Here is a 20,471-nt window from a genome sequence, read left to right as displayed (position 1 = left end):
GAATGACTGACAATCTTGGCTGTACCAGAATTGAGAAGACAAAAGGAGACAGGGACATGGTATACAAACACATGTTGGCAGTAAAGCCACAACCCCAATTCAAAGTATTTTCTTTTCATGAGAATCCTAGTAGTGCTTGTCATTAAAATAATTCAGTGGAAAGAAAGTAACAGAAAACACTCTTGGATGAAGAAGATACATCTTTTACGTTGCTGAATGTGCTAAAATAGAAACACTGAATTAAGACGAACTGTGTTGATCCTCATAAACTAATCTGTTCCTAAGATATATTCTCTTTGTTAATAAATCCCAAGTAATACTGAAACAGGTAGCTTGAATTAATGAAAATGCTTTACTTCTGTTGTCTAACAGAAGATCAGAATATCAGATTTCACTGTAAAAAGATTATCAGTTTCCTGAAGTCAAAGTCTTCTTAAAAATGCTTTTGTTAAGAGGTAAGACACAAGTCAGTTGTACCATGCTAGCATGAACAAGTGCCAATAGAACAACAGAAGAAAAGCAAATTCCTTACCTATTCATGACACTTCAAAAAATTCAACTTTGACCATAAATGTACAATTTTTTCTATCCTTAACCAGACGTCCAAATTCAAAATACAACTACCACACCACCACCAGCAGACTGCGAATTATTTATGGCCTATTTACAAGGATGTTACATACATTATCTTCAGATCAAAACTGCTGTGTTTGGAATAGCAGTGTGACCCACACACACTGAGACCTAAACGAAAAAATAAAAAAATTCCCTACGAGGATAAATATTTCAAATACACTTTATTCCCTTTTATATAAATAAATCAAATACACCTGCTAAAAAACAAACAAACAAACAAACAAACAAACAACAAAAAGAAACCACCACCAAACCACAACATATTAAAAAACTTTCCCTTGAAACAGCTTCTTATTTTGGCCGCTTTATCAAAATTGGTGACAAAGATGTGAATGGAACAAGAACCGACCATCATCTCTACTCTTTTGTGCATTTACTTGTAAAAAGGTAAAACTGATACCTGATTTCCTGTTATATCTCACATAACTCTACAGACTATTCATGTATATTACAGAATTTTAAATTACTAATACATGAAGGCTTTAAGATGCAACTGTTGATATATTAGCTACCATTTCTTCCCATTTTTCTAACTTCAACTCCAATGTGTCACTCACCAACATCATATTTGTCAAAATACAATAAAATGTTTACAAACAACGATATTGCCTAGAACATAATTATATTTGTTGTAATAAAACTGTTATCCTTCTCCGCACTTTCTCTAACCTGAAAAATCATGATGACATGGAGGGAGGGTTGTTTGCTCAGGTTTGGTTTGGTTTGTTTAATGGATGGTGTCTCTTTAGAAGCTTGCTGTTTGCAGGATCTAAAGTGGTATTATGAAGTTGTTCCCTTCAGAAGAGTTGGGATTTTGTGGTGGTGAGGTTTGGTTTTGGTTTTGTGTTTTCTCTTTTTAAGCAGATGTTTGAAACTATATTGTTTATTAAAGAAAAAAATTATGCTAAATAATTGATGGCAAAAACACAGAACATAATCTGGCCAAATAACTGTTGTGCCTTTCAACCCTAGGACAGTGTTGTATGATGATCTGGTCGAATTTCTAAAGCAGCTGTAGCCCCAATTACTTCTTACTGTTGCTTAAAGTGGTTTTTTTCAGGACCTCTTTCAGAAGCGATTTTATAGCGTCTGGTGGGCAAGAGTTTTCAGAGTAGAACCTGATTTCTGCTGGTATGATGTTTTTTGAAAAAAAAAAAACCCCAAAGATGTTTGTACTGTCTCCAGCTTGAGGTTTGAGGCTGTAATTATGAAACAATCTTCTACTTGCTGCTTGTGGAGTACTTACATTTTCTTTGGCAGTAAAGCTGACTTGAAAAAACCCTGCCCTCACCGCCCCTGCTGCTCTGCTCAGAGCTACAATTTGCTGCTCCTCCCGTGCTGATACAGCTGTTCAAGGACTGCTCTGAAGTGCCACCAAAATAGTTAAGACCTTTGTCCCCACCTGGCCTGGCTGCTTTAACCCTTATTTTCATGGACCTCGCTCAAAACACTGCCCCACCTTGTGTTGGGCTGATAAAAAGGAGGGATGTGGAACAAGGGTGAAACGCTGTTGCAAGCGGATTTTGCCGTTGAAGAAAACACACTTAAACGTTTCACTGAAGGCAAGGAGAAAGCACTAGTGCTGTGTGGTATTGATCTCAGTTTTTAGATATGTTAACATAAGATAGTTTTTAATTTGGGGGACTCTTTGAAGCCTTCTCTTGAACCAGAGATGCTGCTGACTGACTTTGTAATGATATGCATCACCATGCCATTCTCAAATACTATCAGCAAAAGTTGTCCCATTTTTACTTACAATTGAGACCAAAACAGTTTTTGTATCATTTTAGTTCCGTTAAATGTGATTACCCTCATGGTCATCAGAGCACAATTTATTCTGACAAAGTTTGACAAAGATCACTAGCCTTCCTCTTCATATTTTTAATTGCTCCAGAATGTACTCACGTATTCGTTAGGACAAATAAAACTGAAAGATGACTAATACATACACACTCATTTTAGATACAGCATATGAGTAGGGAGTAACAGGAGGAAGAAGAGATGGGTAGAACTGTGCAGCAGCACGATGAGATGTGAAAGAATCCAGTACTGGGGTTAGCCTAAATGATACAGTGAGGCTACAGGTATAAGCACAGCAAATTTAGTATGACCTTTGACAAGAAAAATGAAGGCATCTCTTTCATTCACCTTTTCTGCAGTTGAACTAAATTTTCCACTTAATGGTGAAGATACTGATTTTCTGCAGGATGCATTTTTCATTTAAAGTGAAAATAAAGTTCATAGCCCTACTGTCCCTTCTTTCAGAAGATAACTTGTAGTAGTTCTGCCTTTCTTTGTGTGAAAATAATTCTGAACAGAAAATAGTAGTTGGCTGATTTTCCACACTTCTATTCAGAACACTATAATTTTCTCCACCAGCTAAATTGACTCATTCATTTCCACTAATACATACAAACTTGTTCTGCTGCCAGTCTTGTTCAGAGGACCAGCCCAGAACAGTGGCTGAGGAAACAAGAGCAGTAGATGTTCAGTGTGGAAACCATGTAAGTGCAAGCCTTGCACGTGCAGCCCCCTTGGACACGAGGAACATTTTTCACAATGAGCACTATCAGCCATTAGAACAATTCCCACAGGGAACTGGGGGACTCTTCAACAGTAGGACACTTCTGAGGTTCGACTGGTGCTGGGCCATCTTCTCCAACGTGTGCTTTTGCCGAGAAAGACCGGAGCAGATGATCCTCACAGTCCCTTCCAAGCCAGTGTTCTGTGATTCTGTGACATGGTACAGGGAGGCTGAGCAGAGCAAGTCTGTTCAGCTTGAGATTGATACGTGTGCAGCACTAGAGAGGTTTATAAAAAGGGACTGCAAGTTAGGGAGGAGAGAATAGAGAGAGATCAGGCACATTTTTATGAAATAAAGCCATGGTGAGAATCTGATTTCTCTAAAGTGGTGTGACTGTAGCTGGGTAGCCTCAAGAGAGCAAGAGTTAGAGGAAAAACACTTTTGATTTTTTTGTTGAATGTACATTTAATAACAAAGAAGATACTGAGTTTGGGGAAAACGTATGCTTCAGTTGACAAAGATGGAATATGTTCACTATATGGGCATAAGCCACAATACTGGCAGTTTTCTAAGTCAAAGTAGTAGTAATACTGAAGAAGGAAGATGTATGAAAATTAGGAAACAGTATAATTAGTCCCTATTAACTATTTAGTAATTATATAAGTATCAGTAATAGCATTATAGCTTGAGGAGTATTTTTTCTCTTCCAAAATACAGCAGCACAGCAGTGTTATGTGTTAAAAAGAAATCGCTGACATGTCTCAATGTTTCTCCTCTTTGGGACCTTCACCTCCTTGCTGACAAGAGCCCACTGGCTTGCACTCCAAGAATAGGGTGAAACACTACATCTCCCTGTTTGTGATTACATCAAAAACTATTGAATGAAAGGAAGCATTAAATTTTTTCGGGCATTTCATCACACGGCAGAGCACATTCTCTCATGAAAGATTAAATTGCAGATGCTGCTGACATCTGTTATTGTTTGGGAGGGGTTCTTGTTTCTTTGTGTATTTGGAGGAGTGTTATCTGAATTAGAACTACACGTCTGCTGCAGCAGCAAGAACTTTGCAGTATGCTCTGATAGGAAACAATATGTAACCACAACAAACGAAGTATTTCATTTTTATAGATGTCTGTACTCACTGGGGTGGTTTTGTGGTCTAAACATGGCTTAACTGTCACAGTATTGGATAATTTAGATCTGAACTTAGAGGACTGCTACGTGAAGTACTAAAATACCGTGCTGTTTAAAAAGTACTCCCAGCTAATTGTTCTGCTCAAGTATGTTAGTAAGGACAGCAAAATTAGAACAGTTTTGAAAGATGACCTACAAGCAGATATATATCTGGTCCTTCAAGTTGTTACAATTTAAGAAGGCAAAAATTTGGTCCTAACAGTAGCCAAATCAAAACCAAAAAACACCAATCCCCCCAAATAAGCACAAGTGGGTTAAACTAGAGAACATGCCAAGCATACTTGGCACCTGTGGCAGAACAAAAATACAGATTGGAGCTTTGGGCACCTGGCATGAAGGTGCTCACCAGTGCCCTGACCTGCAGTGCTACCTCTGCAGCAAAGCTAACTCCTGACTACAGGACTGAGGGAAGTGTAACACCAGCAGAAGATTGTTGTCCTGAGATACACACGCCTTTTCCATGCAGTATTTCCGCAGGCTTCATGGCATCCAATTCATCTTCACAACTCCTCTTGGAAAATTCCACTGTGCCCTCGTACTTCACTTTCTCACCATTTGCCCTGCCTAGACAGCAGGGGATGGCATCTCCTACCATCAGAAGAGGCACGATGCCAGGTGGACCAGCTTGTACTCTGGGCTAAATCCAGAGCCCAGCCAGGAGATATGAGCACATCCATAATGCTGCTCCTGGTCCTGAGACCCAGTTCCCTCTGAATAAGGTGGAACACACGTGTGTCATGGCCCAGATGGGGCAAATGGCAACCCTTACTCCAGTTTCTCAAAAACCTCTTATTAAGATGCTCTTGGCTCATCTTTTTTTTATACATTTCCCCTCCAAGGCTCTACACCGTGCAGAATCTCTTCATCAATTCCACTGCTCTGATCAAGCTGCAATTAGGTGGAAGAAGCTTTTCAGGATGTCCTGACACCTGTGGTATTTACTTTGACCTCCTTGGGCAGAGCATCTCTGGCCAGCATTTATCAGCTCCCTTTTCTGAGATAGGAGAACATGGACAAGACTCAGACCATACTCCACTTATTGCTCCCTGTGGCTCTCTGCTTTTACATTTCTTGACCCACACTCCTTTTATCAATTGTTGCCTGGTTTTGCTCCATCCTCTTTCTCTGTAGTTTCTCATTCACAAGGAGGGCTCTAATGTTTTATTAGGAATAAATTAGTATCTGTTCCTAAGGAAAAAGCCAACAGAAGCAGTGACTCAAAGCAGCTGCTTAGCAAATGCAAGAAGCAAGCACTGAACACTTCTCACGCCACACAGTTTTACAGATCCCGTCCTCTAACTATTCCGGAAAAGAGAGGTCACTTAAACAGCAATTACAAAATAATCCTTCACATGGACATCATTCCATCCTTGCCAACCTTTTTCTGACCGCTCACCTGAGATGTGAGGTGTTGGATGCTTGTCACCAACAAACAGCAATAAATGGTGCTTAACAACGAAAACAGGAGGGGAAAAAAACAGACTGAACACATTCATTTAAAGTTCAAGAATGTCCTACCTTAGAGTTCAATATAAAAACCCCTAAGTTAAAATGCAAATGAAATACATTCTGCATTTGAATATTAAATTAGCAGTTAGATAATCATGTAAGTAGAAGCAAAAGATCCATCTTCACAGAAAGCATGTCTTAACAGCTGGCCAAATTTAGATAGAAATGGGACTTTTCCTTAGGTACTATCACATTTCATGTGACAAACTGAAGCTAATTTTGTTTTGTGTCGGTTTTGCATAGGATCATTAGTCCTCAGGAAAGAGGAAAAAAAATTTGCTAATTTGCAAAAGAACCAGGAGACACCTAAGAACCACTACAAAGCACAACACACCCTCAAGGTCCCAGGCAGTTCCACATCCCATGAAGCTGCTGTATACTTAAACAAACTGCAAAACTTACTTGTTTTGCAATTTTATATGCATATACGCCATTAAATTAAGCTAAATGATCTAGCACATCATTGAACTCTGAAGTTCAGTCCACATAAACACATACCAGTAAAACAGAGATTTTTCAGAGAGGATCCAGCTTGACCATGGGTTGCACCGTCGCAGTCTACACAGCTTTACAGTGCTTAACCCACAGCTGCCCAAGCAGCCTCCCAGAGCTGGGACCTGCAGTGCATGCACAGCCCTCGATTTCACTGAGACCCCCAATTCCAACTAAACAAGTCTTCACAAGAAGCAAATGTACAACTGAAGCATTAAAGGTTTAAAAACTGCCCAACATAAAATAGTCCTCAACCAGGTCAATGAAAACACCTCCTTTCATGAGATGGGCTTGGCATGATTTTAGCTATGTAATGCCTTTCCTCTCCCTCTCAGCACCTACCCCATTTTTCAATGACAAACCCTGATTAAAACCTCCCTCTCCCACATTAATCTACGGATCAGTTAATAAAATACTTGAATACAGGTAGTTTGCATTAAAAACTTCATCTTAATGACAGATTTTGGTGCAGTTAAGTCATATTTTTGCCCTGTGCAAAATCAGGCTAGGTTATCACATGCTCAACAATCACAATTTACATATACACCTGTTACTGCTACCTGCTACAAGACAAAGAACTTCAAACTGCCTCATGTTATAGTAGTCAAAACTAGCCTTAATTACTATTACAATACACCTGCTGATGTACTGGAGTACATATACCTTAATTATGTCATTTCATGAGAGGGGAAAAGCAAACAGATTCTGGGCACAGACAAAGTAACAATCTTTCCTATCTTTCAAGTTTCCATCTTTGTGCTAGAAATGCGCTTTCCTTTGTTTTAATTTCTTGAGCCACACAGCAGCTGTGGATGTCTGCAGGTTTACAGACAAGTGTTAGCAGCAAGTGCAGTTGGTTCATGAGAACATACTTCCTGGAAGCAGCTTAACCTGAATGAAAGAAAATATACAAAAAGTTCCTGATGTCCTCTGTTTAAATATTACAGTATTTTAACAAAAGGGTACAAATTAACAAGAGGCAGAGGAGTAACAGAACTAATGCTTACCTTTACAAATCACCCGACAGATCAGATGTTCATTCATCTAGCTGTGTGTTGGAGGAGGATTTTCTGCGTCTCTTGTTTTAATATCACAGGTAAGATATGTTGCTATTCAGTGTTATCTATCACAGAGATACCATATCTCTCTGAAGAAACAGTCAGTGCAAGGTAGAACAGCACCTCTCTGCCCTTCCTCAGGGGACAATTCGGCTCAAAAACGCTCATCAGTCTTTCCCTGGTAGAGAACAGTTATGTCACAGAAAAGACTTATGCTTTCACAGAACCTGGACACCCATTTGGCTCTAACATGAATCCCTGATCTTCTGAAAAGATTTTCTAAAATGCACAAAACTATTGCTCAGAACTACAGACAAATGATATCCAATGTAAGGAACTGGTTGTTTATTCTCAAGTCACAAAAATTGTGGCCATTAATAAAGCCCCACAAAACATAATAAATGCCCCAAACCAAAACAACAAGGTGTTTCCACATCATTACTGCATGGCAGAATACTAAGCAGTTAGCCTAACCCTTACTACATGTATATCACAGACTACATAGCAGAACTCATTCTATGCAAAACCAGCAAGCCCCTTTTCCCTCTGGGCAGGGAAAAGGAGAAAAGAGTTTAATGGAAGAAATAAAAACTTGGGTACTTGGTTTGAATATCAAATTGGCAAAAAAAGAGAAGCTAAATACAAAATGAAAAATAAAACAAAAAACTCTCTTCTAAAATGTTATTTTCTTACAAATCCACCCGATAATTACAGAGACAGAAACAAGCAACTTTTTTTCTCTATTTTTCTCTATCTTCACATAGCTCTAAATGTCCAACTGCTAGGTGCTAACACCTCTTCCTGAAAAATTGAAGTCTTGAAGTAATTCATTATATGAACAAAGACGGATGAGAAAGTGCAGTTTGGAGTAATCATTTTTCCAAGGAGTTAGCAGAGTGAGGTCTTAAAGTGCTCAGCGCTAAGAAAATACACTCATTTTTCTTGCCACCTGACCATTTCATTGTCAACAGTGCTTTCAGTGCCTCCTTTGAATCTGTCTCTTGCCATCTGACACCTCAGTGAACTGATTTGCCGTGCAAAATAACTATGGATAAACCAAAGAGATAAAACCCACATAGTTCTCTGCCTATGTAAAACAGCTTTACAATGGACTGGAAAAACACGTGAATTGTGACCCATGAAGGGTCTCGGAATAAAAATGGATTTTTCAACAGTGCAAGTCACCAGATGGCCTCAGCTGTTTTGTGAAACCTTACTCTTAGCGGACGCTATTCTGCTGAGATGCTGAAGAAACAGCAAGTCAGGTGCCAAAGAGAAAAGCCAAGATGAGCACTAAAAGGCTGTTGTTTACCACTGCTCATTCCCAACACCACAGGCAGGGTTACCCCAGTATCTTTCTTTTAGCTCCCTGTGTTGCATACCCTCTAAAGTGCTGGATCCCAGTTCTCCTGCTACACAGACTAAGTCTCCTTTTCATCTTGTATTTCCCATCTGTTTGGATTCCCCTTATTTTCCAAATCAGAACACAGGGGCTTCAGGGAACAAATCCTGTTGTGTTTCTACAAACAAAATGGGGTCCTAACTCATGAACACCAGGATAACACAAATAAATATAATCAGAGAAATGCGTGTAATCTTTTCCAGACAACAGCAGGAAAAGAAAAAAAAAAAAAGGAAACAAACTGATTTTGTCTTCTAGTTTCGCAACTCTAAGACAACACATTTCTCACTTCACTTACCTCCTCACAACTCCACTGCTACTTTCCCATTCCTCAGGAAGCACTTCTACCTCACGTTGTAGAAAGTGGTACGGTAGGAAAATACTTGCAGCACAGCCTGCAAGCACTGCAGCACAGCTCTCCTGGCGACAGCTGCAGGTCAGGCAGCCCCTGCTCAGTGCCTGCTGTCCAGTCTCTCCTCTGAGCCGTAACCCACCTGCACAGTTACAACTGCTGGCGTAGCTGAGGTGAACTGGATCGGGAAGCTGACCCAGGTTAACTAAAGTCCTTTCTGCTTTCCCTTTTCTGCAGGGTTATTTTTAACCTAGATCAATCTCAAATTCAGTTCACCTTGTTGTCTCAAATAGTTGCTCCAGCACACTTGAGGGCACAGAGGCAAGAAAACAAGTGGCAGGGGACAGAAAAGCAGAAGTGCAGCTAAAAGAAATGCCTGTGAAATAGCATTTTGCACCTGCAATGAAGACACAGCTTGAGAGCTTGACTCTTTACCAAGTTCAAGCACTAAATTTTTCAGAAGTTTATAAGGAAAATCCCCACTGACTTAAGGTTCCTAATACAGAAAACACTGCAAGCTTAAATGCTAGAAGCACTGATTAAAAAATTACAGTCTACTCAGATCTGATCTAGAACTCAACTGCAGTATAGCAGGAGCAATTTATTTATTAAACCAACTGCTGTAGTTTAGAAAAAAAAAAAAAGCTTCTGGACAAACAAGTCCTCCATGATCTCTGGTAAAGATGCAGGCAAAGCACAAAATCTGACAGCTGTCCAAAAGCCTTTCCACAGCTCTGTCCGAAGGAGAGACATGTCAGTTAGAGAAGAACTTCACTAACTGGAGGCTTCCTGGCAGCCTGGCGTGGGGTAGGCACAGCCCTCTGCCCTGGCAGGGTGGTCCCTGCCACACTGTAACCTGCAGTGTTCCAGCCTCATGTCCTGCTCTGTCCACACTCTGCCCCCTGGACCAATGAGACGGGTAATTTTTACAGCATAGCCCTAATTAGGCTAAGCAACAAAGGGACTGTTGCTAAAAATAGAAGACATATGAGTGTTTTTCAAGATATTGCTTTTGATTCTGTCATTTATACATATGTGGATATATGGGTAAATGAACAAACACTAAAGACACCCAGCAACGAGGGAATGTCAAATAATTTCAAATATTCTGTCTTTAAAGCAGTCTGAGCCTGTAATAAAGGCCTAACCACAACACCTAAACACAAACTAATTCATCACTTGAAGGTTCTTCTGACCTTTTGTTATGCTACCACGTGGCTATAATTTATTGAGTGACAACCTCTCTCTTTGCTAGTCCAAGATGTAGGTAAGTATCTTGTTTTGAATCAAAGCAGAATTTTCAGATGGTGCGTATTGGTAGCCTTACATTGATGACTACAACAAAGGAGTTTTCAGATATTTCTTCAGCAAGTAATTCCAACTATTTCTGATACTCATATGACAGACTTCCTTCTTGCTGAAACCTACCTGAGCAATAAGAAGACAATATAAGCCCAGAAATATTGGGAAAGAAGCTTTAAATACATTTTGTAAAGATATTATCCATGCAGACCATTCCAGCATCAGCAGAATCTATACTGTTAATTTCCCTTTATACAACACATACTATAGCTGATGTTCTAAAATGTGAAAACAAGGCTCCAAAAGCTATCATGAACAAAACTACACCCTGATCAAAACCACTGAAACAAGGGTCTCTGGAAAAGTGACAGAGAATCAGCAACCGTGGGATAGCAATGGATATGGAGCTTTCCACCTCTACTTCCTGATTGTAATCTAATCAAGGTCAGCAGTGACATAGCCTTGCCTCATCCAGTCTTTAAAAGAAACAAATTTGTGGCATCTTTTGGTCCTTAATGAGTAAACAGCAGAATGACCCTGCACTGAAGGCACATGAAAAATAAGAAAAAATAACTCAATTCTTAAGAAATGTACCCTGCGGAGGTTAAAAATCTACCGGGAAAAGAAAAAGAAGAAGGTTGCATTTTCCTGTCAAACACAATTCAAAGGAGCAGAATGATTGTAAGAGTTAAAAAGGAAAGAGTTGACTATAATAGGAACTCTGTCATACCGAAGATACCGTAGTGGGAACACTCTGAGGAGGAGGAGGAGTGAATGAACATAAAACTCACATGCGGAATACACATCACACACACTGTACTGGGCTATTTAAAGACCACAGAAGTCAAAGTTAGTAAAATCATGTTGGATTAATAAATTCCTCATGCACTGGAAGCTGGAGATCTGGCTACCAGGTAAGAAGATACGTACACAGTTTTATGCTTTGAAAATTGTGTAGTTTACTTCTAAAGTACATTTTAAGAGCAATTTACTACCACATATTGCTACAGAAAGAACAGTAAGGGCCATCTGAATCCCAGCAAGTAGAACTCAGAAGCCAAGGCTGTATATTTTCAAGATCTATTGGAATAAGAGAAAGCACACAAATCTTCCAGTCACCAAAGAGTGTATTCTAATCACCAGGCCTCTAATCCAGTTTGGTGATTACACAGAAACAGACATTATCATGGCTAAGTATTCCTGAAATGGGAGGGGAGGAAGGTGGGGGTACAGTGGGGAACTGGGAAGGGGGCAGCAGGGAACAACAGCAACAAAAAACACAAACAAAAATCACAAACAAAACACCAAGGAAGATTATTATTAATTTATAGCCAAACTCCTTGCTGTCATGTATGACATTATCTTGCATATCTAAAGGGGCAAATAACTCAGGGTCATACATCATCATTACTTTTAAAAATCTGTAATATTGACTTATCTGAAGAAAAACACACACAAAACTTTCTACAAACTATACGATTTGTTAGGCTGACATTCATTCTACTTCAGAAAGTAGTTCTAGCAAAGTTACATTTCTCTGTCATGTAAAATCAATAATGATCTTAAAAGTAACAGATTCACTTACTGAATTAAAAAGTTACTATGTGACCATTTTTAAACCTAAGACATGAGTTGTAGTTATGTTTCATGCTACTTGAACAAATAATTCCAAGATAATGAATGATAATTAAGCTAACATTTTCCTGTATTAATTGCAACAAGCTAAGGTAGACTCTCGGTGGCCTTTTTAAAAAAATGTAATTTGCTACACGTTGACATTTTTAACTTCTAGGTCGCAAAAGAAGTTCTCAACTACTGTAAATTGAGCAGCTGAAAAAAACCCAACAAACAATGAAGTGAATAATTAAATGAATATTAAGATGAGGGATCAAACTTAGAATGGTTTTTATGGCAACTGATAATTCTGTCCTCAGATTTCAAAAGACAGATACTTGTACTACTCTTCTAAAAGGCTCTGAGAATTTGTAGGTTGCTGTGCCCCATGGAAAACCTAAGATGCCTAAGCTTCTCTTTACTAAGGGATAATTTTTAATTTTGATCCTCCAAATCAAAATCCAATGCATATCAGGAGAGCCTGGAGCAGAAGAGCATAGAAAGAAAGCCATAGCAGATTACACTGGAGCTTTCCAGTCTCTTGCCCTCCCTGCCACACAAGCCCAATTCACTCTTTTGGTGGCTAAGCTTGAGGAACTTCACCAGCAGTCAGACTGCATTCACCTACAACTTCTGCCTAGAAATACTCCAAAACTTTTGCTCCAGTCTGCTACTGGTGTTCACATACAAATGGTTTTATTCCACTTCATAGCCTGAGTGAAGTAACAAGTATTAAAGGCATTTGAATAATACACGAAAAGATAAAATAAACAAGAAGAATATAAGGGCCATGCTGAGGTGAACAGCATTTACTGTGCTGACGGCAGACAGTGAAAGAGGTCTCAAATTACACTTGATGAACTAGTAACTATAGTTATCAGTGGAAGCTGTGTTACCCTTCATTGTTCTTTCTGGGACCTCAGCATGTCCTTGATCCACCCAACACCGTAACCTCTGTGTGTGGATCAAGGGCATAACATCACCTTTACAATTCAAACCTGGATATTTTCCCATGACCATTTAAAACAACTTCATTTTCAGTGTCCTGAAGTCTGGAATACACGCTGAACTGAACAACTGGCCCAACAAGGCAAATATACATCAGAAATATTAAAGCTCCACCACATTTCCTATTTCTTCAGTTTTTAATTGCCACGTATCATTTGAATAAATTACAATCAACACTTACTGATAGTAAACCAAACGTTGCATCTAATAATTTATTGTGTGTATAGTCTTCGTGTATTATTGATCTTCCATAGTAAGTGGTCTTTACCAGCAGTATGTCACTGATGACCAATTTTTTTCTCCTCTTTACAGAAGTTGTATCATTATAGAGCTTTTTGCTGCTAAATATACTGAGTAATTGAACATCTGAGATTGATGTCTGTAGCAGCAATTCATTTTTAAGCTCTGTTATAACAAAGGGAGAGAGAGAGGAGTTGAAAAAGAAACTCCTTCTGCAACTTAAAAGCCCCTTATTAGGTAATAAGAGCAAAGAATTAAAATGGAAGTAAACACTGTATGTTGTGTTATTTAACTGCAAGACTCATAGCAGTATAGTTACTTCAAACAATCCGTCCTCTCTCTTCACACATATCTTTAGAGGTAGGCTAAAATACTTCCTGTCAAAATGCACTCAGCTAAATATATAAAAAATATATTAAAAAGTCCCAAACTCCTAAATAATAATGGTCAAATACTCATAACATACTTGGATCGTGAACTCTATAACAGTGAGATAAGACAAAACCCCATATCAGAACTGGGTCGGTCAAGCAGAGCCCCTGGCCCCACAGCTGGAGGCACCCATGCAGATCCCTGGGAAGCCAGAGGAATGCTGTGGGCAGGCACTGATCTATGCAAATTGGGTTACCCGCTTCTACCCCAGACCTCAACAGTAAACACAAAACACAAAAAGAGTAAACAAATAAAAAAAAAAAGTAACTTGGATGTTTAAAGTTCTTTTCCATTTTAATGCCCAAGGAATTTCCAGTAACAAGGGGTATTGTTGTCAGAACACTGAGTTTGCACAACTGCCTGCTCTCCGTCTCTTTTCTCTTATCCATCACAAACATACCCAAAGTTTTTCATCAGAGGTAAAATGAGGAAATTATCTTACTAAAAACAGAGTCTAGGTATTTTTTTTCCAACAACCGAATCGACTTTATATAATTTAAAGTAATGCTGAAATACTTCGACGGGGAAAAAAACCCAAACACCAAACACAACAAACGAACAGAAACACCAGCATAAAGCTCCCTGCCATGGCGAGTTCAGATCAATGCTTTTGTCTTCCATTTTACCCAGGGCTCAGGAGAGCAGCGTCGTAGCGAGCGCTCTCGCAGCGCGCTCCCGAGCCATGTAAACATGCCCGGGGCCGGGGCCGGGGCCGCGCCGCGGGGTCACCGGGGCTGCACGATCCGGGCAGGCACACGAGTTTCTGACCTACATTCCCCGCAGCGAGATGAAAACCCTCCCGCCGCAGACGGAGCGCGGCGGGCGAGAGGCCTCCCCCGCCGGCAGGGTGTGTTCGGGGGTGGGGAAAGCGAGCGGGCCGGGGCGAGGATGGAGGCTGGAGGCAGGCGGAGGCGCCGGCACCTGCCCGCCGACACCGCGGCTCCTCCTCCGCCGGGCGCGGACAGGGACACCTGCTGCGGGACAGCCGCGCGCCCAGGGCGGCCTCGGCCCGGCCCGCCCCGCCGGTTTCGCGAGCCCCCGCGGCAGGGCCAGGGCCAGGGCCAGGGCCAGGGCCAGGGCCAGGGCCAGGGCCAGGGCCGGGGCCAGGGCCGGGCGGGCTCCCCGCGCAGGCCGCGCCGGGCCGGGGCCGGGCCTGGCGTGAGGGGAGCTCGGCCGAGGCCGCGGGGCCTGCGGCAGCGCGGGGCGGGCGCGCTGGGCCCGGCCCCGGGCCCTCCTCTGGGAGCGGCGCCGGGAGGAGGAGGCGGGCGGAGGCGGCGGCCGCGGCCGGTCCCGCTCACTCACCGCTCTCGATCTCGTTGCCCTTCTTGGCGGTGGCGGCGTTCCCCATGGCCGGGCCGGGGCGGGGGCGATGCCGGGCGGAGGCCGGGCCGGGCTCGGCTGGCGGGGCGGCGCGGCCCGCAGGCGCGGCGGCGGCGGCGGCGGCGGAGCTGCCCTGGCCCCGCGCTGGGTCTCTGTGTCTCCGGCCGCCGCGGAGGAGGAGGCGAGCGCTCTGCCCCCTCCCCCGCCCCGCACTCGGCGGAAATGACGGCCGGGGCGGCGCCTCCTCCCGCTGCGCCGCCCGCGGGGGCGCCGCCGACCACGGCCCGGCCGCTGCCGCTGCCTCGGGCGGGGGCGGCCCCGGCCGGCCCGGGCTGGGGGCCGCGGGAGCTCCGGGCGGTGCCCCCCGCCCGGCGGCGGCTCCTCGCGGGGGCAGGGCCCGCGGGGCCCCGCGGCCTCCCCGGCCGCCTCCGCATCCCGGGCCTGGCGGGCGGCGGCCCCGGAGCGCCCCCGCTGCCGCCGGGCAGGCCCGGCCCGCCCGCGGGGCCGCCGCGGGGGCGAGCCCGCCGTGCCCAAGGTGACCCCGCGAGGCCGCGGCCCTGCCGCGCCGCCCGCCCCGCGCCCCCGAGCATCCCCGGGGACACCACCGGGGCCCGCACCCCGCGGGCGGGCGGGAGGGAACTCGCAATTGCCGCCTGTTCACTGACTGTTTTTACGTGGCTCATCAGACTATAGAAAAAAAAAAAAGTAGAAAGTAAGCGGGCTACCAGGAAAAAAAATCTTTTTTCCTCCCCCCCTTTAGCTGCCACCCATCATAAATAGCTACAGCTACGCATTTTCAAGTGGTATTGTGACTTTCAAGTTGATGATAGCTCTCTTTATATATTTACCATATGAAACGCTTTGAGCGTTTTAGCTCTGGAGGGAAATGCTTATCAAAAAAAAAGGCTCTATTTTATGTGCCTTAAAGTGAAGGGAGTGGAGAGCAGAAGTGCTAATCTTATGGATCACAAATTATATATTCTGCCAGGACAATGTATGTCATACCCACGATTCTGGCAGCCTTCTTTCCCCAAGGCTGCAGGAATTGCTGTGGCAGCAGCCGTCCCGGCTACCATCCTTCACAGAGGGGCTGTCCTCTCCCAACACCGTGGGCTGCTTGCCTGTGAAGCACATGTTGTCGCAGCCCAATACTGAATTACCTTATTCTCTAAGACAGGATTTTATACACATAGACTAATGCACACTAAAGCAGATACTTCTAGGAACTTTCCAGTCTCCTGAGACTGTGCAGTGGAGTACATTGCATGTAAACATGGGCAGATATAGCCAGCGTGGGGCTCTACCTTGACAGCTGTACAAACTGCCTGGATAACAGCTGCAAAGTTACGGGAACACTTACCAGAATTATCTTGATGTTTCGTAGGCTGAGGTTTGATCAGTGAACTTTTCAGTCAAGGGACTTTCTCTTGATTTTCTTCACCTTTACACTTGCATTATCCTGATCTGGGTGATACTACTTGCTTCAGGGGAGTGCCTGTGCTTCTGTGATTGAAGAAGCAGTCTCTGAGGAAGCCAGGTCTTTATTGCTTTGAAGATCAGAACAAGATGTAGACACAGTGAGGAAATAACCTACAAACCATTGGAGGTGGTGAAGCTGCACTCATTTAGCCAAAGCTGGAATCTGTGCGTTCTTTGGGCACTTACCCAGAGGTTCAGTGATTAACTGGGAATTCACTGCTGAGGAAAGACATGTAGTTGGCAATGGCCAGATCTGTACCAGGAGGAGAAGTTAAGCACGGGAAAAGGATAGGGTACTTTTGTCATCCATCATCTTGATCACTCATACAATGACAAAAAAATAGAAATCTGAGATTCTGTAGTGTTTGAATAAATATCTCAAGATGCTATCTCAGACAGGTGAAGATCTTATCCCAGTTTTCAACATTTTCCCCGCTCCAGCCATCATAATTTTCTTTTTGGCCGGATTGAGTCTGAGTCAGCTGATTTTCATCCAGGTGCTGACAGGCATTTTGATATCCTTGAGAAGACAGCAGCAGCATCACTAACAAATGAGATGTGCTGCAGCCTCTTTAGCATATTCTTGTCTTTACAGCTCATCCCTTCGCTAGCAAATTACGCTACATAGGCTCACGTGTGGGGATCCACCAAGGTCCAACAGTCATTACTGCCCTTGGGGATGTAGTGGACAAGGCCTGGCTGGTCACTGCCTGTACTCCAGCAGAATCCCACATCCAGCACCACATGTATGTAGGCACCAACGCAGTGCCACTGGTTCTTGAGTAAACACATGCTCTGAATGCACGTGGAGCACTGATGGATTCACATAAAGGCTTATACCCAAGCACTCTCCTAATCAGAAAAGTAAAAAATATAACTCAACTGTGCTGTGAAACAATAAATGAACCACTTCCACGGTCCTGGCATTACACGTCTAGGCAAAGAGAACAGAGACAAGGAATTGGAGCTGGACATTTGTATTCTCATTCACACCACTTACACAAATTATGCTGTATTAACAAGTTAATACTCATTGCAGAATGAGTATTGCTAATGTAGTATAGATTATGGATGTTATGCATATATAATTACTTAGCATTCAGACTGTCAACTAATTCTAGCCCTAATCTTCAGCTGCCTTACTTTTCCTATATAAAAACCTTTTACGGTGAAATGTCTCATATCACTGCTCATACAAAAGTAGTTTGTCTTCTTTCTTTCAGCACAATTGGTTAAAAAATCAAATCATGCAAATACGAAAAATGTTCTGTTTGGGTGTGTTAAAAAATTTCACTCAGAATGCAATCTAAAAAAATTCTAATTCCATTTGTTTTGCAGATCTGTATGAGATTTTAAAAAGTATACTCAGCTCAGCAGTTTTACAGCTCTGTGCATTAACTGTTGTAGTTTCAGGGACTCTCAGCAGGTTTTCATCCATTTTTGTACATATTTGTTTGGAATCAACAATACCAATTAGGAATATCCTAGTAAGACTGGTCTTTTTCTCTGATAAAGCTGAAACTCTGTAGCAGATGTATAGTTCCCTTATGAAACTCGCATATTTTACTCTACATAGACTTAGAACTAAAAATGAGAGGATCATTTCAGGACAGAAAAGATAAATTTCTGCTAGATCAAAGACTCTCACGTGCTTTTGATAGAAATCACCTGTTCCTATGGTAATGACTTCTGGAGCCACATATCATTTCGCTCCATAATAATTCTGATTTCTAGATGAGATAGAAGCATTTCTGTAGCAACTACAGCAGTTGTTTTCAATAGTCATTTGAAACAAGTCACTATATTTAAATCATTACGCATCTTCTTTTTCTTCTCTGGCATTTAAGGTGTGCCTGCATTGCAAGGGATTGGCACCTACAGATTGATGGGTTAGCCCATCTGTACTAATAATTCTCACCCTGAGGGCGTAGGCTCTGCTCAGGTTATGAATATGTACCCGCCTTAGTTGTAATTCTCTTTTCATGGCCAGCCTGCCTTACCATTGCAGCAGTGCCTGTAAACTGCAGGCTTTGAATACCAAATTAGACTGCTCTTCCCCAAATCCCACATTCCTGCATTTTTGAATACCCCTGGCAGCCTCCTTCTCTGCTCCTAAACAGACTGATATATTTGGCATTTAACTCTTTGTTTTCCTTTCGGGTTGTTCCAGGCTACTGGCACATTTCCCGCTCTCAGCTCACCCCTGCTCTGCCAGCGTGGGATGTTTTTCTAGCAGGTTGCTAACGTGCCAAGAAGCATATGTATCTCTTTGTGAATGTGGAGGATATTTTCGAAATTTTGCAGTTTCTGACCCAGAAACAGGAATATTCATCACTGCAGCATAATTTCAGACCTGCCAAGAATATATCAATTATGGCATGTAGGCGTGCTGAGGGAAAGGATGAAAGCAAGAGTACAGCAATTTCCCCTGCTCCCTGCACTAGCTACACAGACAGCAATAAACTGCAGCCTTGTGCAGGTAAGGCCAAATCCATTAATGCCAAATTCATCCCTGCTGAGGACACACCCGCTCAGAGAGGAGTAAAAGGTCTTAAATCGTTTTTTCAACAAGATCTGAGATTGCCAGCCCCTGAATCCATGAAGAAATTAAAGCAACTCGGCCAAGAACTTACTCTGCCAGATCTCCTGAAAAATGTTCTTCAGTGCCCTTCAGCTATGAATCCAAATGGAATCTGGAGCCTCAGGAAAGTGTTCCAAACACCATAATGTTGAGGGGCATTTTGATTCAAAGGAGGGAGTCTTAATTAGGGCAACCTGGACTTCCTTCAGCATGACTAGGTACACTTAGAGTAAAAAGCTCCAAAGACAGTTTACACCAGCAGCCAACACTTCACCACTGCCACCCTTCCTTCTTGGCACTGGACCTTTTCCAAATGTTCCCAAGATAGCTGATGGTCAAAAAAAACCCCATGTAAATATAAAAGTAAGAGGTTTATATATTTCCCTATTGATTTTTAACTACAGTTCACCACAAACCTATCAAGAGCCCTAAAGCTGCAAGGTGGGGTTTCTCCTGATGTTTTAAACTTATTAAAGAAACAGGTACTATGCTTTTTCTGTCAGTATTGCCCCTTGAGAAGAGAGCATTTTATCAAAGTTTCTATGGATAGTGGCTGCATATTCATTCACAGGAGGTGGCAGGTGCTGTCTTATGATCAACGTCCTGCTGAGTAGACGTGTTTTTTTCAGATAAACTACAGACTTCCTTAATGGGCAAGTCCAGCTGCTCAGTTCTTGGCCTTTATCTCCAAAGATCATTTGGCAGAGTGGGTGTAGTCTCTTGCTATCAGCCAAGCAGCACTTTGTTCAGTTGCTTATAATTGTTCTGCAGATTATTCCATATTTGTAGAAGATACTGCCTGCAAAATTGTGATTCAGAAGAAATTACTAATTACTGTTACAAAAAATTCATACTGACTTGCCTCTGTAACTGGCTTTGTGATCTTTTTGTGGGTATCTGGCTGGCATCAGGCTCATTAAAAAAATTGTCTTGTTTGCATTAAGAGAAGTCAATGATCTCAAAGGCCTTTTTCTGACCTAAATAATGCCATGATTCTGTAACATTCTGTATTTTTAGTAGTTTAGCAATATATTTGTATTGCTGCACATGAACTATAGAAGGAATGAAACATAAATTAAAATTGATGATATAGTTGTCTGACATGAGATTCTAGTTTAGTCACACAGATTTGAATAGAAATTTGACTTCTTGTCCAGGCAAAGTTATTTTAAAATGTGTAGCTCTTAAAAAACCTATATAGTAAACCAGTTTCAGGGTAGCTGACTTAATTATCTGCATGTTTACCATAACTGAGAGGTGATCAATATTATACTGATGATTGTTTGTTCTTACTATATATTGAGACTCTGAATCACTTACCTTCTAC

General features: G+C 42.3%; 1 protein-coding gene across 5 annotated transcripts in view; it reads right to left on the bottom strand.

Annotated features, from left to right (window-relative positions):
• The window catches only part of PRKACB (protein kinase cAMP-activated catalytic subunit beta), a 75,974-nt gene that overhangs the window by 51,691 nt on the left and 3,812 nt on the right, over nt 1-20,471 (bottom strand). Inside the window, exon 1 of one of the 5 annotated variants that reach the window (XM_027898374.1) lies at nt 15,067-15,163. The exons of 3 other annotated variants lie outside the window; for them this stretch is intronic. In XM_027898374.1, the coding sequence (XP_027754175.1) occupies nt 15,067-15,112 (46 nt within the window). In that variant the 5' untranslated portion in view covers nt 15,113-15,163. Of the gene's footprint in view, nt 1-15,066; nt 15,164-20,471 lie in introns of those variants that run through there. One more of the 5 variants, XM_027898373.1, reaches the window with a different exon arrangement.

Source organism: Empidonax traillii, unplaced genomic scaffold (genome assembly GCF_003031625.1).
Source record: "Empidonax traillii isolate 1590-97213 ecotype Southwest subspecies unplaced genomic scaffold, ASM303162v1 scaffold594:size396842, whole genome shotgun sequence".
NCBI classification, from domain to species: domain Eukaryota; kingdom Metazoa; phylum Chordata; class Aves; order Passeriformes; family Tyrannidae; genus Empidonax; species Empidonax traillii.
Note: the sequence above shows the minus strand (reverse complement) of the source record. Positions and strands in the feature narration are given on the sequence as shown.